Source organism: Helianthus annuus, chromosome 8 (assembly GCF_002127325.2).
Source record: "Helianthus annuus cultivar XRQ/B chromosome 8, HanXRQr2.0-SUNRISE, whole genome shotgun sequence".
Lineage (NCBI taxonomy): Eukaryota > Viridiplantae > Streptophyta > Magnoliopsida > Asterales > Asteraceae > Helianthus > Helianthus annuus.
Window position 1 is genome coordinate 23,584,897 of NC_035440.2, and position 26,125 is coordinate 23,611,021.

At 35.9% G+C, this 26,125-nt stretch overlaps 1 protein-coding gene across 1 annotated transcript; it reads right to left on the bottom strand.

Annotated features, from left to right (window-relative positions):
• Positions 1–11,601: 11,601 nt before the first annotated feature.
• Positions 11,602–18,537, bottom strand: LOC110870949 (protein DMR6-LIKE OXYGENASE 2). The gene is made up of 4 exons (XM_022119993.2): positions 18,291–18,537; positions 17,795–18,042; positions 15,980–16,295; positions 11,602–11,938 (listed from the first exon to the last, which is right to left on the bottom strand). Exons 1-4 carry the CDS (start codon positions 18,525–18,527, stop codon positions 11,693–11,695), a joined length of 1,047 nt encoding a protein of 348 aa, XP_021975685.1. The 5' UTR covers positions 18,528–18,537; the 3' UTR covers positions 11,602–11,692.
• Between the last annotated feature and the right edge of the window lie 7,588 nt (positions 18,538–26,125).

Genomic DNA, 26,125 nt, shown 5'->3' on the forward strand with positions numbered 1-26,125 from the left:
GGAAGGTGATTTCCATGGCATCAAACCAGGAGAGTAGTGCGGTAGCACTATCTTTTCCAGTAAATTCTAATGGTTTGCAAGCCATGAATTTTTTGAAGAGGAAAGGTGCCTTGGGTTTATCCACCTTGGAGTCCACTGAACCATGAGGGGAATTGAGGTCGGTTTGAATGCGGCTAACGATGTCGGGTATATCTCGAGCCATTTGGTCAGCCATTTATTCAGCAATGAGCCCAACTAACTTTTGTTTGGAGATGGATTCGCTGTTGGAACCTTTCTTTGACTTGGTCTTCTTCGATGAGTTTGGAGATGCCATCTAGAAGTTTTGAAAGAAAGAAAAGGATGAGACTTGAATCATAAATTTTAAAGCAAGGTTTTAGCACGTAAAAGCATGTAAGAGTTCATGTATCATGTAAAGTTCACATAAAGTATAAGTTTCCAACATGTATTCAACAAGTATAGCATGTATGAATGCGTATAAGGAGTATAAATTTAGTTTGTTCACGAGGATTATTATTGTTTTTATTGCGATGATGTGCGAAATGAGTTTAAAAGTTTGAAATGAACGAACGTTCAAGTATAAAATCACATGTAAATTGAGATACATAAAAGAGAGGCTCAATAAAACATGGGATTGTTTCGGGTAGAGAAACGTCGACTATTCCAAAGTGGGTCGAAAGTCCTTTCGAATTAGAGAAAACGTGCTTTGGCCTATAGGTAAGATACTCTCGTCGAGAAGCGATTAACGGTATCTTACCCTTCTAGTTACTACACGTCTCTAATCGATTGAAACAATCGGGACTTTAGCGAGATCGAAAATCGAGGAGTGGGACTTAATCGACAAGGTGCGGGTTTCACCCCCTAACTTGAAGATTTCGTACCCTGATGTGGTTAGTACTCGTCGGGTCAAAATAAATTTCGACACTTTAACGAGGGTCCACTAGAGTTGAATTGGAAATTTACCATTTAGATGTGGATTTCACTCCTAGCTAAATGGCGAAATTTCGTGCAAAATAAGAATAAGCGGAATGAGAGTCGTTCACCAAATTGTGGGTTTCACGCCTATTTTGGTAAACTCGTCTCTTTGTATAAAGAGTGTCTTCAAGTCTTCAAGTGTATAGTGTAAAATGTCTTAGGAAAGACATTATGTAAGTATTAAGACCAAAAAGAAGAGGAAGAAGCAAAGTAGGAAGAATGACATTTTAAGCATATAACAAGAATGGTCAAAAATATGGTTCCTACTATAGACTAGGTCGAACATGGAAATTCTACCTAATTCCCTATAGTTATGGCTCTGATACCAATCTGTCACACCCGAACCAATGGCGGAAACATCGGGATGAGACGAAGTGTGAAGATTGCTAGAGACATCATAACGCTATTTGTGATAATATTTAATAAACCGATTTCATTTCATAAAGTAATTGTCAACATTACAAGAAATTCAAATACAACAAGTTCAAAAGAAGTACATAACAACATAAGCAAAATTGATACAACATATTAAACCTAAACGTCTATATGTGTATCTAGTCATCAACGCTACTTCTTTTCATAGCATCGTCATCATCAACCTGTAACATGTTTTAAATAAAGTTCAATGCAAAAGCAAAGGCGAGTATACAAGTTTGGTACGTACATAACAAAAGATAAGTTTCGAACAATTCCTCATAGCAAGCATGTGATTCAAGATAAACAATAAAATTGGCATGTGTCTAACATATCAAACCAATAACAAAACACAATATGCTGATGACATAACCACAAGTCTACGGGCGGGTCGTTAATCCTATAGCGCTACATATGTCATGGTTTGGCTCGTACGAAGTTATTGATAAGTTTAACACATAATGTCCTCAACCCAAGTTTAAAGTATCAAGCAATCACGTATACAAGCATGTTATAGGAATGTTCATGTGTTTAAGCAAAATGTTCATGTGTAAGTTTTGATAAGTAAACATGTTACACCCCAAAAGTGGTAAAAGTAAAAGAGGGGATACGAGTATACTCACAGTTTTGCAAGTCTTGAACTCGAGAATCTGAGAGTAAGTTGGTTGTTGAATTAGCTAGTTGGAGCACCTTGTCCTTCTACACAAAGGAACAAAGTGTATGAGTTTGGGAAATTCGGAAGACTTTTAAGGATTCGGAATTAAAAATGATATGAAAGTATTATATAAAAATAATCATCCTTAATGCGCAACACTTGTATGACACTTGGTAACCACAAGGGTTATAATGATTTCATGAGTTGAACACTCATAAGAATCATAACAAGGTTTAGCCTTAGATGATATTCTACTACTTTGACAAATGAATATGGATTCAACATCAAAGGTTCGAATGTACATAGATGTTATTTAGGTTATATAGTATATATTATTAAGTCCAAATGTTCAAGTATATCAAGCATGAGGTAGAAGATTACATCTTCATTTAGGTACCTCAAATCGTGTCATAGAAGTCATGTAGGAGGTAGGAAGAATAAGCTTCCATTTAGACACCCTGTATATGTTCACCACTACACTTGTTGTAACAACAAACAAGGAGGGTCATGAACTAGGATTACTATAAGAATGTAAACAATCTAAGCTATGAGAAATCATCAAATCATGTGGGGATTTTATGTTGGAAAAACCAAAATTGTTCCATAATAACTCCTATATCAAGTTTGAAGCTTGAACATGACTTGTGAGTTAAAAACCCTAATCAAAATGGAATTTATTTGAGGTTTAACCTCTGATGTTGTATGTATCAACCTTGTTTTTAAGCTTAACCAACCATAAAATGGTTTGTAAGCATTAGGACATAGGTTTGAGATGAGTTAGACTCAAGTATGATAAGTTTAAACAAGTTTTGAAAGAATTAAAAACACAACAGAAAGTTTATGGACATTTTTACGGCAATTCCAGTCTGATTTCTCCAAGGAGAGATCAAGGAATCAAACCCCATGATTATCCAAGCAAGTAGGAAGAAGAATCAAATAATTTGGTTGAGTTTTGAGCAAGTTATGCTCACTTTTGTATGAAGGTATGAATCTGTCCGAATTTCTGAATTTTGCAAGAACTTGAGAGTGATTTTGGAGAGATTTGAGAGTGTTGAAAATGTCTAAGTGCTTGGAGAAGGTGGGTATTTATAGGGGATGAGTTTAGGGTTGATTGGAGGTGTTTAATGGAGGTTTAGAGCTGATTGGAGGAGGAGAAAACTTGGGATTTCATGCATAAACGCGGAGGATTTGAGCTGCTATCCCGCCAGACCCCCTTACGGACCGTAAGGGGTGTCTTGCGGTCCGTAAAGCCCAGCCAGAAGCACAATTTTTTTTATTTTGTGTTTTATTGTTTTGCAACATATCCCAATGTCATTTAGGACAGGTTTTGTGACTTATTTAAGGTTCCTAAGCATATGTAACATGTTCTAAAAGTTGCATAAGTGTATGAATGTGCATGTTTAAGTATAGAATTTGTATGTAAGCATAGTATGAAGCATGTATGTCACGTATTTATGAATCCAACGTACGTTTGTAAGCATCACGAGTAAGTATCAAATTGTTTCACCATCAAATGTATAATTATGCATGAAGTATGTATAACAAGTATTTAAAGAATGCAAGTTTTCATTCATGATTCAAGTCTCGAGTTTACAACGATTACAAAGAAAGAACGATTACAAGAGTACAAGGTTTCCAAAAATGGAAGTACAAACAAGACTTGCTATAAATGGAAAGTACAAATAAGCAGGGCGTTACACACTAAGACTTTTATATAAACACACAACAATCCAATACATGCACGCTAATATGCTATACTTGATTCGTGTTTCTGGAGCATTCTTATGTGATAAACTTGTCATTAACTTCGTATGGGCCTCCCCTTAACATGTATAGTGCTATAAGATTAACGCACCGCCCGTAGTCTTGTGGTCATGTTAAGTTTAATACTTGCGGTAATCAGAGGATTGGCTTGAATATTCGCATGCTAGTTTTACATTAATCTTGATAACTAAGTTTTCCATGTGGATTCGCTTAAATCTTTTTATACTTATGCTATGTATTAAACTTGTATACTCGCCAATACTTTTGTATTGAACCATGTATTTTAAACATATTGTTGGTTGATGATGTTGAGGATAATGAAATCTAGTAGGGATACTTTAGATACCCATTTCGAAATACTAGAGTAGGTTGTTGTATCATTTTGAACAATGTTGTATTTGCTTCATGTATTGTTGTTGTATTTGAAACAATGTTGTATTTGTCTTTCGTTGTTGTAATGTGACAATTTGTTAACAAGGAATGAAATCAGTTTTCTATTAATCATTGTCGCAATAGTGTTATGAAGTCTCGAGCAATCTCGTTCATCTCACTCCGATGTTTCCACCATCGGTTGGGGTGTGACAGGCCTGGAGAGAGCCACCCGTGACCAACGTGGTCGTGACCAATGAGGCTTGGAGTGGTGGCCCATGGCGTGGTGGCCTGGAAAGAGCCAATTGTGTCCAACATGGCCGTAACCAACGAGGACGTTGGCCCATAAGGAGAGTCGATTGTTATGGACTAAAACCATTGCAAGGTATGGGACTTGTCCTACATCAGTTGTATGGGCAACCAATTCACCCACCAGACTAGTCTTTTGGGTTGAGTTCTCATGCTTTTTATGTAAATAGAATTAATACTTTAACCCTCTTCAGCTCCATCTAGGTCACACGTAACTCGCTTTTATCCATTTCATTGCACCTCACCTCAAAGAAATGGTTTTAATCTCATTAACGTCATCTAACCCTAATTCTTAATGGTTTTTAGTTTAGAAAAGAAAAAGAAAAATTAATTCAATCACTTAGGGCTCGTTTAGTTTACTAAATCTAATGGAATTAATGTTGGAGTTGGAATTTATTTTATTTAAAAGCATGTTTGGTTGGTCTTGAATGGAATTAGACTTGGAATTTTTTCCATCATTTATGAGATTTTGAATTGCTTACAGGGCGGAACCAATGTATAATGAGCCGTAGCACGGGATACGGCTCAACCCCGTATTCGTAGTGTAATTTTTTGAGTAAAATGCCAGGATAGTCCCCGTGGTTTTGGAAAATAACACCTATAGTTCCCAACTTTTGGAAATTACAACGGTGGTCCCCGTGGTTCTACAATTTGTTACTCGAATAGGCCCTGGAGTGGATGGGGGTTAGTTTTCTCCGTTAAGTGTGTTTGAAATTACAAAAATACCCTTACTGTTAAAAAAATTAATAAACATGCAATTAATGATCTAATATAAAAAGAAACCACCCCACTTTTACTCATCTTTTACCCACCCCTCCCCTTTTCCCCAGCTTTCTTCACAATCTCAAACACACCACCACCACCTCCACCACCCTCCACACTCCACCTCCAGTCACCGGCGTCTCCAACAAACACCCTATCAAACCACCAGAAAACCCGATCCTAAACAATCAACGAAAATCAACGACCAGCCACCACTGGGAAGCCTGGTCCTAAACAATCAACCAACCACCTCCACCATGTCGAACCACAAACCACTTCCGATCGACCATAATCACACGCTAAATGGCCAACCCCCACATCGTCGTCTTTCTTTAACAAATGCAATCACCAAGTGTCACAACCATTTTGAACATAATCATTGTTTCAACAAATTAATAATGTTAACTAGTTTTTTTTTACGTTGGTCGTTGCAGCGAAACCGAGTAAATGATAATGTAAAACAAACGTGATTTGAAAATAAAGCATGTTGTTTAGAAAGCCAATCTATTAGAACGATTTAGTTTATCATCGTACCATGTTATGATACTAAATAAATAGTTTATTTTGAGTAAAACTTCGTTTTTAACAAAACTTATAATAGAATGTCAGGGAAAAAATTAAGTACAACTACGTACTTAAGTTTTTAGAAAAAAACAACATAAATTATTAAAGAAGTATCAAAGTAATCTATAAATTAATATAAGTTTTATAAAAAGAAAAAAAAACAATTACTAAAAAACGGTAAAGGAAATATATATTTTTTTAAAAAGGAAAAAACTAAAAATATGTTATTAAAAGTAAATATAATACTAAACTATTATAACTAGTTGATTTGCACCGCGCTTCGCGGCGGCATTTCAGCCGATATCAATTTGGTTTGTTTTTGTACTAGTACAATACAAACATTCAGTATAGCAATTATCACATGTTTTACATCGATCGAAAAAAAAACAAACAAACATGGTACCGGTATCGATGTTGTTTGGATGATATAGGTTCAGTTGATCGCAGTATCGGTATTGTTTCGCTGACGGAGTTGTATAAATGAAATATTATCAAAACCAAAACCATAAAAAAGAATACGGGTACTGCTATCGATGTTGTTTGGTTTGGCTCGGTGCAGTGCAGTACAGTGGTGATATGGTGTTAGTTTATCGGTACCAATACTGATGTTGTTTGGTCAATTTTATGTTCGGTACAGTAGCACACGGTATCCATTTCAATAAGATTGACCAAAAACCATAAAAATGAATATCGGTACCGATGTTATTCAGCTGATTTTCCGTTCGGCATGGTAGCGGCGCAACATCCATTTTCAATAAGATTTATATCGGGATATTGGAAAAAAATCAAACATAGTTACGTCTTTGGATCATTTTTTAAAATTTAACATACGCAAGTTAATTATTAGTAAAAGTATCTTATTAAATAAAAAGTAAAATACTATTAACAAAACTAAAACAAATACTTAAAAATTTATTTACTATTCATGGTCCTTCGTGCCACTATCAAACCATATGGAAACCGATTGACAAATTTCTGTATCTGTACCGGTTTTATTTTTATTGTTTTTGCTTTCGATAAACTGACACCGTATTGCTACCATATTGTAGCAAACTGAACCAAACAACACCAAAACCAGTATACATTAATTTTTATGGTTTCCTGTTTGATAACGGATGTTTTAATAATATGTTAAAAGTTATATAAAAATATGTTTAAAATCTAATTATTTAATGAACCAATATAATATAAAACATTAGAAAAAATCAATATTAAAAAAAGAGTGAAACACTATTCATCAGCTCTTTCTATTAATATATATAATATATTAAATAATAAAACAGTAAAATGCTATATATTATTATAAAAATAAAGTTACTATTCATCATCTCTCGTCAACAATAAATAATAACTAAATATATAATATGTAATAAACTATTATAATATATTAAATAATAAAATAATAAAAAGTTATATATTATGATAACAATAAAATTAATATTCATCATCCCTCGTCAACAATATATATATATATATAATTATAATATATCAAATAATAAAATAATAAAAAGCTATATATTATTATAAAAATAAAGTTACTGTTCATCATCCCTCGTCAACAATATATATATATATATATATATATATATATATATATATATATATATATATATATATATATATATATATGTAAGTTTCATGCGAGAACCACCTTTATTGCGACAACCGCGAGAACGAATGTGAACACAACCTAAAATAGCTAAAAAAACCTAACCCGCACCCCCTCCCCCCAAAAAAACCTAAACCCCCAAGCTAAATGCTAAAAACTAAACCCCTCCAAAAAACCTAAAAAAAACGTACCCCACCCCCCCCCCCCTCCACCCCTCCAAGCTAAAATCCTAAAAACTAAATCCCCAAAAAACCTAAAAAAAAAATCAAAAAACACACAAATATTTTTTTAATATTTTTTACATTAAAATCGCTACTTTTAGTAGCCAAAAAAAAATTAATTTTTTTTTGCTACTAAAAGTAGCGATTTTTTTATAAAAAAAATGTTAAAAAAAATTTGTGTGTTTTTTTAGCTATTTTTAGGTATTTTTGGTTGTGTTCACATTGGTTCGCGCGGTTCTCGCAATAAAGGGTGGTTCCTAACGGATCCTTCTCATATATATTGCATTGTTGGATCAGAGAGTTTGTGTTTGTATGTGTTTTTGATAAAAGAGTTCTGAAATTAATTAAAATAGTAATAATAAACACATTAATTAATACATAATTGGATTTGAGAAATGGCTGTCAACTAATTCAAGTATATTAAATCTGATTTTAGTACAATCAAGGTACAATTCACTCCCCCTCACCAGGTGCACTATCTCTCTCTTTTGTCTTCCACTTTTCTCTCTCTAGATTCTTTGATCAAAGGAAATTTTAGTTGTCAGAGTTTTGATTTTACATTGATCATTGTTCTATTTATAAGAGGAGAGAACTGCTTGTGATGTTATCATGAAAGCGACCCTGAACAGCCTATTAAATGATGTAACTACGAGTAGTTTGCAAAACTGCTGGACAGCTGGGTAAAATAATTGTTACAATGAAACTACTGTAAATACAAGGAAAACTGTTGGGAATCCAAAATTGTTGGAAGGATTCTTGTACTTTTGGATTCCAGTACTTTGGTCTTATGTGTTGACTTGTTGACTAGTCTATGGTCTTCAACTTTGATTTGTTGACTCGGTTGTTGACTTGTTGACCAACACTTTATCTTTTTAGCACTTGTACTTTGTCTTCCAGTACTTTGACCCAGTAGTTTTGTTCCAACTGTTTTGGGTAGTTTTTAGTGATACTTTGATAATACTTCCACCTTATTCCATCAGGAACTGAAGATGCTTTCTTTGGATTTTGGCTTTCATCATCATCAGATCTTACCTAACCCAACAATCTCCCCTAGATTTCTCCTAGAGTCTTTAATTGTTTTCTATCTCACAATCCTTGGGTTAGGGATGATTGGAGGCAAGTCTAGGACTTCATGGTGAAGGTGAATATGGCCTTGAAGGCACTGTTACCATTTGATGTGCCACTAAATGATGTGGTAAATCTTGTGGATATTTTTTTGGAGATTCATCCAAGGCAACTGTATAAGTTCCTGCAGCAATATCTTCAGAAGTTTTGAACACCTGTGTAGTATTAGACATGCAATCAATTAGGATGAACTTTGTTTCCTCATCTAATGAAAGAATCCAACAGGCACAACCGTGCTTTTACTTTAGGTTATTCATGTAGTTTTCCATTACCTTTGGTTCGTAAGAGATAATTTCCTGAATGTTGTAAGGAACAACAATAGTCTTCTTCTGTTTGTCAGCAAGATAGATTTTTGTGTTCTCCCAGGTTAGTGGTGGAGGAAATTTCTCTTTCTTGCACTTAGATAGTCCATATACTGTTTAGAGAGTGTGGATTTCTCACATCTTGTTATTGAGTTCTTTGGTGCCTAGTTCACATGGATGAGCTCTTGCTTCATTTTGAAAGTCTTTGCATAATCTTCTAGAGTTGGTTTTCTTTTACTACCAAGCTTTCAATTTGGAGGAGTAACTTTTATAATTGGATCATCAATCATCTTCTTGACACTGGCTACTTCTGCCAGCAGGTTATAAACATCCAAGTTTTGAAATATGTATAAGTTTTTTTACTGGATATGGTACATTCTTTTTAAACTAGTCAATACTCTCTTGTATTGATATACTAGCAACTAAGGGATTTTGAAAGGTGGGACTTGGGAGAGCCTTTGGGATTCTTTGTACATAAGCTTTGATCTTCTTCATCCTTCTCCCCATAATGTACTAGGCCTTCCTGTAGGTCATCTTATTTTGGTTTTCTATTAATTCCTTGATTGCCTCCTCCATTCTTTTTGTGTTCCCCAGATAGTTTAACTTGTTGTCTATTTTAAGTAATGGCAGCTATTTTGGAGACAAGATAAACTTTGGAGATGGAGGAGGATCTTCAGCTGTTTTAGAACTAGATTTGCTTTGAAGCTTTCAGTGAATGTTACTGTTGATACTGGATCCTTTATGATTATAGCAGTTGATGTTGGAACATGTGGTGGAGATTCTTTTGGATCATCATATAGCACTAGCTTTCTCTTTCTTGAAAATTGAACTACTGGTTTCTCTAGAACTGCTGGTTTTGTAACAACAGTTGGTTTGGCAATAGACTGTGTTCCACTAGTTTTCTTAACAACAACTAGTTTTGACCCAGTCTGTGTTGTTGTAACCAATTGCTCTGCTTCTACTGGTTTTTCAACTTCAGATGTTTTTTAAACCAATTGCCCTACGTAACTAGGTTCTTTATTTTTTTTCTTAAAAAACCCAATGCTTCCCGTTTGATAGTCTTTGGTTCCTTACACAATCTTCCATTAATACTCATACCATTAATTCGATTTGCAACAAAGGAAGCTCGCATCATCATATGGAAGAAGGATGAGTTCTTGTCTCCATCAATGACCCATTTTATACGAGATTTATGCCTTATATCTTCAAGTTTTATGTCTTCGAGGATACCAATTTCATGTTTGTAACCGGCCAAAATATACATTCATCATCACTCAATTCTCTCTCTTCTACTAATAGATCCAATTCCTCATATTTGTGATGGAGCCCATCGCAGTTAGCATAATCCAACGATTTCTTTGATACCACCCACGGTCTTAATGCCTCCTTTTTTCGCTTTAGTTTGGTTGCTAATATTAAGTCCGGTGGTCCCAATATATTGGTTCCAACTTCCAAACATAAACATAAACATCATGGATGCAAGACAAAATGGTTATATATATATAGCTCTACGATCCTATGTTCGTCTCATCCGACATGGACTTAGTGAAGTTGTATTCATTGTACAATATCTAGATGGGACTCAATATATTTATAACCGGACCCGCATTACATGTATACCAAATATGAAAGTAATTCATGTTTTAGTGTGAATTTGAAATGCTAACAAAATATGGAGTTTGAAGTATTAATGAATCTGTAAATAAGTTCTGATGAAAGATAATAAATAAAAAAATAAAGTCTGAAAATCCAGTCTCTCCACTAATCCGATCCGGTTCCTGGTTTCAATGGTGGACACCATAACCAACTAGACCAATTAAAAGCAATTCAAAAGGATCAAACTCCACTCACACGACTCAAAAATTAAACTAGTGTCTTAGCTAAAAGCATTTCATCCATGTGAGATTAGAAATACTAATTAAAAGTCTTGAGCGATATGATTTGACATAGCCATGTTAACTCAGTGAGGATACAACATTTGGTATTTAATAATTGGAAGAGTTAATTCCTGTTTTGTTTTTGTCCCCGTGGTTTGTCAAAAACCATTATTTCAGTTCATTAGTTTAAAAATTGTGATTTCAGTCCCTGTGGTTTCACTTTCATAACGATTTCAATCCATTATTCTGTGAAGTACAGGGACTGAAATGGTTACGAGGTGGACTGAAATGGTTAGGAAAGTGAAACCTCAGGGACTGAAATCGTAATTTTTAAACTAATGGACTGAAATAGTGATTTTTGACAAACCATAGGGACGAAAACAGTAATTAACTCATAATTGGAAATATCGTAGCCATATAAAATCAAATAAAATGTATATAAATAGCTGGACAGGCAGGGCATTCACATGGCATGGATTTGCGTTGAATTTGTAGTTGGAAGGAATGACTTGTTCTTAATTGTGTAAATATTACAATCCAAAATATTTTTCAAAACTGAAAACGTATTGGTTGACTTTGTATGCTAAACAAGTAAACAGTTTTGTTTATAAAGTCAACTCTAACAAAAACATATCATTCGCAGCTCGACAACTGGCCGAGTCACCCGAATGTACACGACTTACTAACAAATGTATTACTAGTTGATTAACTTATACATCGTAAACAAGGTTAATGTCTCAACACATGTTTTAATGCAGTTTTCTAGATTCTAAGAATCTCTTACACTTGAAGTCTGATGAAGATAGAAAATCCAAAAAATCGGCATAGCTTGTATCTCGATAAAGTCTAGGATTTAAGTCGTCGATAAGTATTGGCGACGGTGTAACATTATGGTATGCATTTAGACTGTGTAACGAGGCCACCGATAGTCGGGACTTCATGGAGTTAACTGTCGCCCTGTGCACCACACTCTTGTATCTTCCATTGCTAAATATCTGTGACAAATTAAACATGAATTTAAGAACTTTAATTTAAGATATTATGACCATATATGTTATTAGGGCTGCTAAATCGGTCATGCTTGTGGGTTGATGGGTTGAACTTGACAAGCTCGAACACGACACGAACCTGAAACCATGTTACACAGATGAACTCGAACACAACTAGTGTATTCACGGACAGTGGCGGACCCAGAAATTATTTGATGGGGGTGCGGATGAAGTGTTCAACCATATTTTCAAAGGGTGCGGTCGGGTTTTTTGCCTAAAATATACACTAATTTTTTTTTTTCAAGGGGTGCGGCCGCACACCCTGACCATTATGTAGGTCCGCCAATGTTCACGGAATCACAGGTTCACACGACCTTTTAACCCGATTTTTCTTTTACATATGAATACTTTAAAAGTCTAAATTCACATATTATATTTATTTTTACTATACCATACTAGTGTGAGGTTTATTGGGGAACACTAAAATAATAAGGAACCGGGGAACAGTGCATAATTAACATGTTAAATAAATCATAAAAATTCAATTTAAAATGTCAAAAATTATTTGTGTTTTAATTTTTTTCTCAGGGTTTTTGCATATAAAAATGTGTAGAAGCTATTCCAATAAAAAATCATTTACTGTAAAAAAAAAAAATTTTTACCTTTTTTTAGTCATTTTTAATATGTTTAATTTTTGGTTTTCTATTAAAAAAGCTTCTACATGTATTTATATATAAAAGCTTCAAAAACATATAAAAGATGATTTTTAACACATTAAATTAAATGTATTGTTCCCCGGTTCTTCACTTTTTTAATGTTCAGCAATGATCTACGTTGCTATACTATATATAAATTCAAGAAAGATTATAGTAGAACTTTTGGTTTTTTCAAATTAGCCACTAAAGTTACGCTTTTCTTCAATTGGTATCCATATACGTTTAGTAGATTACGTTTTTCGTCCCTATGGTTTGTCAAAAATCACCATTTCAGTCAATTGGTTTAAAAATTGTGATTTCAGTCCCTGTGGTTTCATTTTTCGTAACTATTACAGTCCACCCATTCTTACGTCATCCAGTTATTCTGCTAGTTTATTTGAAATAACCATAATGCCCCTGCTATTAAAATTAAAATTAAAATAAATAAATAGTTAGTTACGTTGTCCATCCCTGTGGTTTGTAAAAAGTAACCGTTACAGTCCATTAGTTCTAAAAATTGCCAAAACAGTATCAGAGCACAAAACCACTAGACCATTATGACTTTTGTGAACAATCAATTTCAGCTTTGTTTTTAAAAGCGTTCTGCAACTAATCATCTTCCCAAACCAGAACCTAAATTGAAACCCTAACACTTTAATTGCCAAATTATATCAATCACAGGTAACATTCAAAGTAATAACACTTTCAAAATCACTATTTCAGTCTATTAATTTAAAAAATTTGTAATTTCAGTCTATGTGGTTTTAATTTCGTAACTATTTCAGTCCACTCACTTCTTTTATTTGAATGGGAATGACGAAATTGTCGTGCACATGACAAGCACGTGGGCTAACTAACAGAGTAAATTAGAACTGGACTGAAATAGTTACGAAACTGAAACCCCAGGGACTGAAATCGCAATTTTTAAACTAATGGATTGAAATAGTGATTTTTGACAAACCAAAGGGACAAAAAACGTAATTAACTCGTAATTTATTCTTTATAAGTTACAATATTTGTTTTCAACTTGTTTTATTTTCAGTTTCAAATATTGTTTTTATTAATTAATTGGAATATTGGATTTTAATAATATTCGTCGTTGGCCGAAACAGTCCCAACTTTAAAAGTAACCACTGACAATCCTAACTTTTAACGTATTGGCCTCCAATGGACCCTGACTAACAGAACCCTAACGCTGTTAGTCTACGGTCGCCGGAAAAATATTTTTATGCCAGAAAACTCATTTTTGGCCGGAAAACTCAACATTTTCGTCCCGAACCTCTTTGTAACCTTATTATGGACCTTTGGGATCCTTTTTCTAGTAAAAGCCCAAATTATTAAAGTCACCAGAAAACTCCTTTTTCGCCGGAAAACTCAACTTTTTGGCCGGAAGACTCAACATTTTCGTCTCAAACCTCTTTGTAACCTTAGATCGGACGGACCTTTATAAACCTTTTTCTGGACAAAAACGATTTTCCGGCCACCAGAGACTAACGGCGTTAGGGTTCTGTTTGTCAGTGTCCATTGGTGGCCAATATGTATATAATTGGGACTGCCAGTGATTATTTTTGATGTTAGGACTATAGGCGACCAACAACGAATAGTTAGGATTATTAAAATCCAATATTCCTAAAAATTTGATTTTTTTTTCTCTTATAACATATAAGATACGATGTTTAATAATATTTCAAGGACGTCCTTCTGACGTGCCTATTATTATTATGTATGTTTTAGTATAACTTCTTTTAAAACCAAGTTGTAAATAGTAATGTATAAGTAGTGCATGTAGATTTTGTTTTTTAATAAATTGACGATGTAAACTCTTTTCGTTGTTATTCTGATAATATAAAGTTATGCTTTATAAAATTTTGAATATATTGTTGCACCTGTCTACTTTTATCTACATAAAAATTTTGTTAAATACAAAGTTTTATTTGCAATAGCAGTGCTGGTACGTTAGTGATATCATGATGAACCGACTTGATAATGACCTAACAAAATCGGGACGACGATGATTCCGCCCTAACATCATCGGTAATGATATCGATACTATCGGATTTGATACTGATATTTCGTTTTTATGGTTTTCAATTGATATAAAACACGTATCGTCATCCTTTTGGGCATATCATGACTTTATCTTTTGAATTATCCTTTTCGGTTGAACCGAACCGATACTGATCGAATTTCCGCCATAACCTCCATCTTCTACAACCTTCAACTACACATTACCAACAAGCTCAACCACCACCACCATCGGCAAGCTTCACCGGAGCACCACCACCGTCAAGCTCCTCCGGACCACCACTGCTGTCAAGCTCCTCCGGACCGCCACCGCCGTCAAGCTCCTTCGGACCACCACCACTGTCAAGCTCCACCGGACCACCACCACCACCGTCAAGCTGCACCAGACCACCACCATCGTCAAGCTTCACCGGACCACCACCACCATCAAGCTGCATCGTACCACCACCACCATCGTCAAGCTCCACCGGACCACCACCACTGTCAAGCTCCACCGGCATGTGACCACCATCTCCGGCATCAACCACCATCTCTACCGTCGCACGATATGTGATGTAATGTAGGCATTATGTAATCTAGACTTGAATTTGTAGAAATCATGTAATGAAAGATTTTAATGTAAGTTATTGGTGTTTTGTTGGATTATGGAGTTCAATTTGGTTAATAACAAAATCTCATGCGAGTTAATCGTGTTTTGTTGGTAAGAAATATGGAAATCCATCTCTGGCAAAGTTTCCGGCAAAGTCTTTGGCACAAGCAAAGCGGCAACACAACCTTTAGCGGCGTTGTTTTGGACAAATAGCGGCTAAGAACTAGCGATGACGTGTCGCCGTTATTTCTTTTAGCTACGACAATGAGGGTCTTTAGCGACGAAATTTGTCGCCGCTAGAGTTTGGTTTTCTTGTAGTGGTGCAGGAAATTTTACTAGTTTTTATTAAAGCAATTATGATTAACTATACCAATTTGTTTATAAATTGTATACTATGGCATACCTTTAAAAAACTACTCAATAAGTTATTATAAAAAAATTAGTTTGAAACTAAAAAAAAACAAATGGGCTAAATGGGTCAACACGTGAACCCACACACCAGCTTGTAACGAACACAGCCCTTTTAGTCAAACATGTTTGGGGGTTCGACCCAAAACATATCCGAACTCGTTTAGACAAATTCCAAACCCACAAATTTCATGTCGTATCAAAAATTCATATCCCTATATGGCATGCATGTTAGTAGAGGTGCTGAAATATAAAAGTTGGGTTAGTAAATGTAAAGTGTATGAGTGTGTGTTTTGTGTTAAATTTAGGGTTTAGCAAGAACTAACTGACCTCAAATTGGTCACCAATATTGACAACAAAGGAATTAGGGATGGGTTTAACAGTAACCCATTTTCCATTGTGTTGTATTTGAAGACCTTCAACTTGATCTTGAAGGAGAAGAGTGAGCAAGCCATAATCCGAATGAGGTGGGAGACCTAGTGTGAGTTGAGGTTGTGGACATGCTGGGTACCAATTCACCATCATAAGTTGGTTTCCTTGTTCAAAAATCGCAGTCTCGTTCGTCACTCCAAGGCTTTCTAGTATCGCTTCCATCACCCTTTCGTATAAATTTTGGGTTTTTTTCGAGTATTCACCCATGGCTTCCCTGTTAAAAAATATATGAGATCATTACACGTACTATAACAAACAAGTGCTTTTGATCCCCTCGGTTAATTCAAACACATAAAACACGATACAAATCAGAGGACTTTCACTGACATATACATCTGTCGGTAGTCTGATGCAGCGTGTGAAACGAAAAAAATGAAGATTACACGTTGATTCTACGAATACCCGTGTAGCTCTTCCCCAACCCCCAAATTGTAACCCCAAAGGCCACGGAATTTGAAGTGAAAAAAACAGTTTTCTCAAAATTCAATTCTGATCTTTTCATTAGCTTTAGCAACATATAAATAAAGACTGAAATTCGAAACGGGCCTAAAAAAGATAAAGGGCCAAACACACGGCCTAAAACAAAAAGCCCAAAATAGTTCAAAAAATATAAAAATGCAAATAAGTAATAGAAATAAGCGTTTTTTTGGCCCGGACGATGACCCAAACCGCCGTAGGCGTTTGCAGCAAGATGGAGCTCGTTCTCGCCTTCGAATCGCCTGGTCGCACGTCCCAAACGGACCCTCGTAGCCCAAGTTAGGGCCATTTTAGTGAAGGCCCTTTTCTTACGCGGTCTTGGTGTAGGTCCCTTTTGTCGGAGGATGACGAACCTCAAACCTTGTTATACTAACCCACTAGCGAGTGCGGAATCCAAGCTAGCAAGCAAACCGGGATGAAACAAGTAGAAAGACAAACACACACGGGTTCACCGATTAACACAACTTGTATTAATGCAAATGAAGGTTTCGGTTACAAGCACAATGTTTACAAATCTAACATGTAAACTCTCAAAGTGTGTGTGTGAGTTCCGGACAGAATGTTCTCAAGAAACTCTCTATCTCTCGGTATCTTTCTGTCTGTGTATATCTAACAAGTCTTATGAACTCAACACAATGCATGGGTATTTATACCCATACACAGTAGGTCCGGTCCGAAGGATCCGATAGATGGTCCGAAGGATCATCTATCGATGACAAGATGTTCGAATGATCAGCAATGACCTCGAAGGATGATCCTTCGAGGTCTAACAATCGAAGCATATCTTTCGATTACCTCGAAGGATCAACAGTATCCTTCGAGGAGCTATCCTTCGAGACAGACAACTACTTTCTAACTGTTTGACCAAGTCAATCCGGAGGATGGTTGACTTGGTCAACTTACAGACTTAGAACATCGTTTTATATACAGACCGAATACAGACAAAGTACAGACATAAGTGCACCAACACTTGGGCCTCCAAGTACAAAATAGCCCGTTCCTCCACACTTGGGCCCACATCATAGTCCCTCAGCACATGTTTAGTAGCTAGGGACACGACTAAAACATCGGGCAAAAATCTTATGGGAAATCAATCTTTCCCTTTGTAGGTAGATATTTTTAGAAGAAAGACAGTTTTCTAGCAGCGACAAGAATATTTAAACATCGAATTGATACTAAAACCATAACATATATATAAACAAAGATACAGAGAGGGTGTGAAAAATTAGGGTTTACCTCAAATCAAGAGGAGAAGAAGGCCAAAAAGAAGAATAATCTTGCAGGGGGTGACAACTTAGCTTCAAAAAGTCTCTCCAACAAAAAACCTTATCATTGTTCTGGTTAAAACTGGTACCATATCGAACCGGTGCATGCAAATCCGAAGACATATACCGCTGTCTGTCCTCAAACGGTAGCTCGAAAAACTCTTTACTCACATCAATCATCTTCCTAGTAACCTCATCACCAATCCCATGGTTTATCAACTGCATCAACATCAATTGTTCTCATACTAAATTGGTGAACTTTAAATCATAAAACTATTTTTGTTCGTTAGGTGGTTTAGGGTTTAGAATAGTGTTTTTAGGTGGTTTAGGGTTTTGAAAAGTGTTTTTATGTATTATGCTAACAGTGCAAGCAAACATTAACCAAATCTGTCTATCTGACAAAGTCCTCTCATAATACAATTGGACTTTGTAACACAACTGACTCAATCATATCAAGCCATATTTACCTGGAAAAACCCAAACTCCTGGCAAGCTTTCGAGAGGGATGCGAGAACACGAAGTCTGTCCGCACCTTGAAGCTGCGTGAAATCGATTACTGGCAAGTTGATGCAGCCATCATCCACGAAAATACCTGGTCTTTCGGGTTTGGGTAGAATGTATTTGTTTGGAACTTGCGTGAGCCCATTTTCGCACAGATGTTTTACTCCTTTTTGGTACATGTGTTGTTGAGGTTGCAAAGACATTGTTATTGAAGTTGCAGATGTGAATGTGTGAAATTAAAGGGAGATTGTGTGGTTTATATAATATGGGACGTATGTACGACTGATTCTTGTAATACAGGTTCATGCAGACGTGGGTTGACTTGGTATTTTTTGGTCAACGTAAGAAGGTCGTGTTTTTTATTTTTTTTATTTTTTTATTTTTTTGCAAGTTAACTCATTTGGACCTTACTTGGCAAATCATCAAGACTTTTGAACTAAATCTTCGAACTTTGTCTCCGCGGCGCAGATCGTTTTTGAAAAATGGGATACTACATTTTCATATTTCATATTTGTTTATTTTTTTGAACTAACATGTAGCGTTTAATAAGCCTTACCTTAAGTTCGAGTTTAGCTTCTTTAATTTAAAATGTAGCGTTTAATAAGCCTTACGTTAAGTTCGAGTTTAGCTTCTTTAATTTAAAAGCTTAAGTTCAACTTGTGTAACATAAGAAAAATGAGTTCGGTTTGTTTCAAACTTTATTTCTAGTGCTCGAGCTTGATGCATGATTAGTTTTACAAGGTTGAGCTTGCTCATGCTTGTAGTTTATTATTTATTATTTTATTTAACTTTTTTTATATTCAATTTTTATATATTGATAATTAAAGTTTATAATATCTAACATAATATATATTGTTTACTTTATATATATGTGTATCGGAAGATTTCTATGCAGAACACTAAAAATTACGAAAACACGCAGAACAAAATGAATCACTTATGTTTTCATCCTAAAGAAACTTAAAATGTAAATGAAATATGTTACAAATGTAATATTTATTGTTTCTAAAGATAGAATTCAAAACAAAATATGGAAAATTTTCAATTTTTATAAACTCATACATATGTAGGTTATGTGTAGGTTAAATTAGCTACATGTATGTAGGATATGTGTAGCTAAAATTTAGAGTTAATTGCCCGATGGTTCCTGTGGTTACACGTTTTTTCACGTTTAGTCCCCACCTTTTGAAAATAGCAGGTATGATCCCTATGGTTTGTTATTTTGTTACTCGGATAGTCCCTGAGTAGATGTCAGCTAGTTTGGAAATAGCAGGTATGCTCCCTATGGTTTGTCATTTTGTTACCCGGATAGTCCCCAGGGTAAATGTTAGGGGACTATCCGAGTAACAAAATGACAAACCATAGGGAGCATACCTGCTATTTCCAAAAGGTGGGGACTAAACGTGAAAAAAAAAATGAAACCACAGGGACCATCCGGGCAATTAACTCTAAAATTTATAATTATATATACACATATGAATGTAAGAAACATAATTTTTTTAAAAAAATATGAACCCTTAGATCCCAACATTTAGTAATTTAAAGTTGTTCTTTTTATTCTCGAAATAATTAGTGTTCTGTAGTGATCTTCGTCATATATATACATATATAGGGTAGGGTTCATGCGAGAACCACCTTTATTGCGAAAACCACGAAAACCAATGTGAACACAAAAAAAATACCTAAGAATCTAAAAAACATTAAAAAAATTAATATTTTTTTAAAGAAAATTGCTAATATTTCGTTACCAAAAAGAAAAACTTTTTTTTAGTAACAATTATCGATGCACGTGTGCATATGTATCATTTTTTGGACAAATTCCGTAATATATTACCAGTAGTAGACAAATACACTTTCATTTACACTAACATCCGTAATACACTAATTTTACATTACCAATATTAAAAATGCATATGTGCATCATTATGTATAACCATGATATAACGTGTTTTGATACAAAAAAGGTTTGTGATTTTAAATGATTAAGTAGGCCCATATACATGTTTTTTTGTTAGTTATATCTAGTGGTTGATGGTTTGATTATATTTGTCACTTTATGATGTAATATGTTGTTTGGATAGTATAAAGGGTGTCGATGTACATGTAATAAAGTGAAATATTCGTAATGGTATTGTATTATGGATAGTAGGAGGTAATGATATTGTATTACGGATGGTAGGAGGTATTGGTAGTGTATTCTGGATGGTATGATAGATGAAAGGGAAAGTGTATTCAAAGTAGTGTACCAAAACACGTTATAACATGTTCATACATGTAGATGCACATGTGCATTTCTAATATTGTTAATGCAAAAGGTAGTGTATTATGAATGGTAGTGTAAATGAAAGTGCAATTGTCTAATATTAGCAATGTATTACAGAATTTGTCAAAGAAATGATACATATGCACATGTGCATAGATAATTGTTACTCGATTTTTTTTTTGTTTTTTTAGTGATGAAATATAGCGATTTTAAAAAAATATATATATTAAAAAAATTTGAGTGTTTTTTTTGTTTTTTTAGATTTTTTAAGGAATTTTTGGTTGTGTTCACATTGGTTCTCGCAATAAAGGGTGGTAGGAGAAGGATCCGTTAGGAACCACCCTTTATTGTGAGAACCGCGAGAACCAGTGTGAACACAAACAGTAATACCTAAAAAATCTAAAAAACACCCAAAAAAAATTTTTTTACCATTTTTTTTTGAAAAAATCGCTATATTTCCTTAATAATAAAAAAAGTTTCAAAAAAAAAAATTTCGAGTAATAGTTATCCATGAACATGTGCATATGTATCATTTCTTTGACAAATTCCTAACTTCATTACAAATATTAGACAACTGCACTTTCATTTACACTACCACGTGTAATACACTACTTTTTACATTAACAATATTAGAAATGCACATGTGCATCTATAAGTATCAACATGAAATAAGGTTTTTTGTTACACTACTTTGAATACACTTTCTCTTTCATCTATCATTCCATCCATAATACACAAACATGCACATGTGCATATGTATTATTTCTTTGACAAATTCAGTAATTCATTACAAATATTATAAAATTGCACTTTCATTTACACTACCATATGTAATACACTACTTTTTACATTACCAATATTAGAACGCACATGTGCATCTATATGTATCAACATGAAATAAGGTGTTCTGGTACACTACTTTGAATACACTTTCCCTTTCATCTATCATACCATCCATAATACACTACCATTACCTCCTACCATCCATAATACAATACCATTACCTCCTACCATCCATAATGTCACACCCCAACCGATAGCGGAAACATCGGGGTGCGGCACTAAGCGTTCAGATTGCTCATGAGTTTCCATAACACTAGATATTTCAATATAGATTAAATGCATTGCATAATAATCGTCTAAGTATCAACCACAAAACATCAATTACAAAACATCATCAAAATAGTTTCAAAGTTTGTAGTTTAGCTATTATGTGTTTCTAAGCAGCATCCTAGCAAGTTTTATGAATCATAGCATCCTGTTAGCCGGCAACATGTATTAAAATAAAGTCAGTACATAAATGTACTGGCGAGTATACAAGTTTGGTCATATCCATCATGTAAATGATGAAAATAGTTTCAGCCATGCTAGTGTTCACAGCCCAAGTGTCCCGATGCTTTGGTGTTTTCCCGAGACTCAAGGAAAACTAGAATCTTCCTAATAATACCCCCAAGAATAACGGGGAGGTGCATCTTCCTATAGCGCTACTATTGTTAAGGCGGAACTACACACTCTGGATTAAATGTTCACATAGCATAAAGAATCAAGAATCAAGAATCAAGAATCACAAGTTTCACATTCACATAGGATAGAGTTTAGATTCAAAAGTATCAAGTTTCAAGTTTCATAGAATACATGTTGCATCCCAAAAGTTTAAAACAAAAAGGGATCGAGTATACTCACGGTAATTGCTTAACAGTTTAACCGTTATTGGATCAAAGGGAGCTCTTTAGGTTTAGCCTGATTAGATTACAATAGATAAGCATTTGACAGAAATACGAGATTGCGCAAAGTGTCAAATAAGTCACTCGATCGGATGGCCGTTCGATCGGACGACAGTCCGATCGTATTGCCATTCGACTGAGATGACTTATGTGTGTGGGGACGGATCGCCATCCGATCGGATGGTCATCCGTACGGATGGCCATTCGATCGAATGGTCATTCGATCCAAAGATTAGTTTTCAAAACATTAACCAAGTGTTCATATCAGGTCACTTCAATCGGATGGTCATCCGATCGGACGGTAGTTCGATCGGATTCCTATTCGATTGTGGAAGTTTCCAAAGTTTCAAAATTTCTGATTCGAAAATTGACTAAATGTTTTAAAGGTTATGAGACACATGTTACCTCGATTGGATGGTTGTTCGATAGGACGGCAATCCGATCGGATTGCCATTCGATTGGGAGGGCCTTGTCCCGTTCACAACCTTGTAAAGTTTCCATGTTTCGAGTTTAACTGTGATGGCATGGTACGTACTGAGACAACGGTAAACACCTCATTGTTCAACTGGCCTGATCGGATGGGAATCACCCCTGTCCGATCAGTCGTCTGTTCGTGATGGTGCTTATGTCGGGATCCGTACTCCGGTCATCTTCTCCGGCAACAATCCATTTCCAAACCGACTCCAGACTAATCATCAAGTCTATAGTCCATTTGGGGTTCGGATTCCATCGTTCTAAGTAAAAGTTTAAGAAAAGATGAAGAAAACATAAGTTTTAGCTGAAAGGTTTAGATTTAGTAAAGATTCGGTGTAAAAACGCATGAAATTCCTTAGATCTGAGCTAGATCTTGACTAGAATGACAACACACAACAGTTTGTACAAACTGCCATGATGACGTCACCCTCAAGAGCTCAAATCTCAGAGATTTCCACGGTGAAAAGTGTGATCTCAAAGGAGAATCATGTAGAGAATAGTGTAGAGATCAAAGATGTATAAGAATCTAGTGTAAAACATACCGAAATCGCCGAGAAATGGAGGAAAAGGGGAGAGCGTGCGTCTGGTCGAATGAGGCTATCACATCAGTGAGGAATGATGTGACAGGTCCTATTTATAGTGCAAGAGAGAGTGTGAGGTGGTGTGGCATGGATCGGATGGCACTGCGATCGAGTGGCCCTCCGATCGTATGGTCATACGATCGGATTGCCATTCGGTCAATCCCATCCTTTCTGTTTCACCGCCGTTGATTCGTTTTGCGAGTTAGATTAAGCGTTGTGTATTATTGTGTAATAGTATCACATAACTAGATTATATCATTAACACAAAAGTTTCCAAGTTTCATAGTTTCCGCCAGTGACAAGTCTCCAGTCTCTCGTTCAACCAAGTCTCAAGTTTCACGAGTCTCAAGAGTCAAGCACCAAAGTATCAAGAATCAAGAATCTAGCTTCCAAGTATCAAGTATCAAGAATCAAGCCTCAAGAATCAAGTATCAAGATTCTAGTTTAAGTATCGAGAAACATAGTATTAAGAATCAAGTCTCATAAAATTTAGATTCACCAAGTTTCAAGACTTAAGCATCACAAGTATCAAAAGTGTTAAGAATCACATAGTTTATGGACCAAAATTGACAATAGCTAAAAAGTTCAGGGACGCAGGCATTACAGTCTCCCCTCCTTTAGGAGATTTCGTCCCCGAAATCTAGGAAGAAGACTGCTCGAAGAGCTGTGGATACTTGGTCTTCATCTCACTTTTAAGTTCCCAAGTGAATTCGGCGCCGCGCTTTCCTTCCCATCGAACCTTGACTATGGGAATTTTGCTGCGCCTCAGTTGCTTGACACCTTGATCCATGATTTCGACCGGTTTCTCCACAAAGTGTACAGCTTCATCTATTTGCAAGTCTTCAAGGGGAACCTACAGTTCCTCGTCGGCTAGGCATTTACGTAGATTAGATACGTGGAACACTGGATGTACGTTGTTTAGTTCCTGTGGCAGGCCGAGTCTGTATGCTACCTTGCCAATCCTTTCAAGTATCATGAAAGGATTCACGTAGCGAGGAGCGAGCTTTCCTTTCTTACCAAAATGAACTACTCCCTTCCAGGGAGATACCTTGAGAAGAACTCGATCACCAACATTAAATTCCAGAGGCTTGCGCCTTTTATCAGCATAGCTCTTTTGTCTGCTCCTAGCCTTGATCAAGTCATCACAGATCTAAAGAATCTTATCCGTTGTCTCTTGAATGATTTCAAGGCCAGTAAATTGCTTGTCACCGACCTCATGCCAGCTGAGAGGAGATCGGCACTTGCGACCATACAAAGCTTCGAAAGGAGCCATCTAAATACTGGAATGATAGCTGTTGTTGTACGAGAACTCAATCAATGGTAAATGTACATCCCAGTTACCACCAAAGTCGATGACACAAGAACGGAGCATATCCTCTAGGGTTTGAATAGTGCGCTCGGTCTGTCCATCCGTTTGAGGATGAAAGGCCGTGCTGAGATTCAAATGAGAACCCATAGCGGACTGAAAGGTTTGCCAAAGACATGAAGTGAAACTACCATCACGGTCAGAGATTATGTCAATAGGTATGCCATGACGGCATATAATCTCCTAGGTATAGATTCGAGCAAGTTTCTCCACTTTATAATCTTCACGAATAGGAAGAAAGTGGGCTGATTTGGTCAAATGATCAACGATCACCCAGATACTATCGTGACCAGAAGGTGTTCGGGGTAGTTTGGTAATAAAGTCCATAACGATGCTATCCCATTTCCAAACAGGAATTTCAGGTTGTTCTAAGAGTCCTGAAGGACGTTGATGTTCAGCCTTAACTTTCGTGCAAGTAAGGCATTTGGAAACGTATGCAGCAATATCCTTCATACCAGGCCACCAATAAGTCGTACGCAAATCATGGTACATCTTATTGGCACCTGGGTGAATAGAGAAACAGGACTTGTGGGCCTCATTCATAATGAGCTCACGGAGGTTATCGCGATCCGGTACCCAAATGCGATTGAGATAATATTAAAGTCCATCAGACTTAGTTTCGAGTTGATCCACAGCAGCACCACGTATTTCAACGAATAGACTACCTTCATTAGCTGACGAATACTGAGCTTCACGAATACACGCATGGAGATCACTAGAGATACGAATAGCCTTAACATGAGTTTTACGACTAAGAGCGTCGGCCACTACATTCGCCTTGCCTGGATGATAGTGAATCTCGCAGTCGTAGTCATTAAGCAAATCCACCCAACGTCTCTGTCGCATGTTCAGTTCCTTTTGGCCAAAGATATGTTGAAGGCTCTTATGGTCAGTGAAAACCACACACTTAGTACCATACAAATAGTGTCGCCAAATCTTTAATGCAAATACGACTGCACCAAGCTCCAGATCATGAGTAGTATAGTTCTTCTCATGTACCTTGAGTTGACGAGAGGCATAAGAAATAATCTTATCCCTCTGCATGAGCACACAGCCCAAGCCACAATTCGAGGCATCGCAATATACCACGAAATCGTCATTCCCATCGGGAAGAGTAAGAACAGGAGCGTTACACAACAAGATTTTAAGAGTCTGAAAAGATTCCTCTTGATCGGGACCCCAAGCAAAAGGTTTCTCTTTTTGAGTCAACGAAGTGAGAAGAACGGCGATCTTAGAAAAGTCCGAGATGAATCGGCGATAATAACCTGCCAACCCTAGAAAAGAACGAATCTCAGGTGCGGATTTAGGCGTACTCCAATTCTTCATAGTTTCGATTTTAGAAGGGTCAACATGAATACCTTGCTTACTAACGACATGACCAAGAAATTGTACT

Bases quoted from the DNA above. Each gene is read 5' to 3' on its own strand.
- LOC110870949 (XM_022119993.2), bottom strand. From the start codon at position 18,527: ATGTCTTTGCAACCTCAACAACACATGTACCAAAAAGGAGTAAAACAT. The intron at 16,296-17,794 runs GTAAACCCTAAT...ATTTTTTAACAG, and splicing joins TCTTCTCCTCTTGATTTGAG to GGAAGCCATGGGTGAATACT. The intron at 11,939-15,979 runs GTCAGTTAGTTC...AATTTGTCACAG, and splicing joins ATATTGGTGACCAATTTGAG to ATATTTAGCAATGGAAGATA.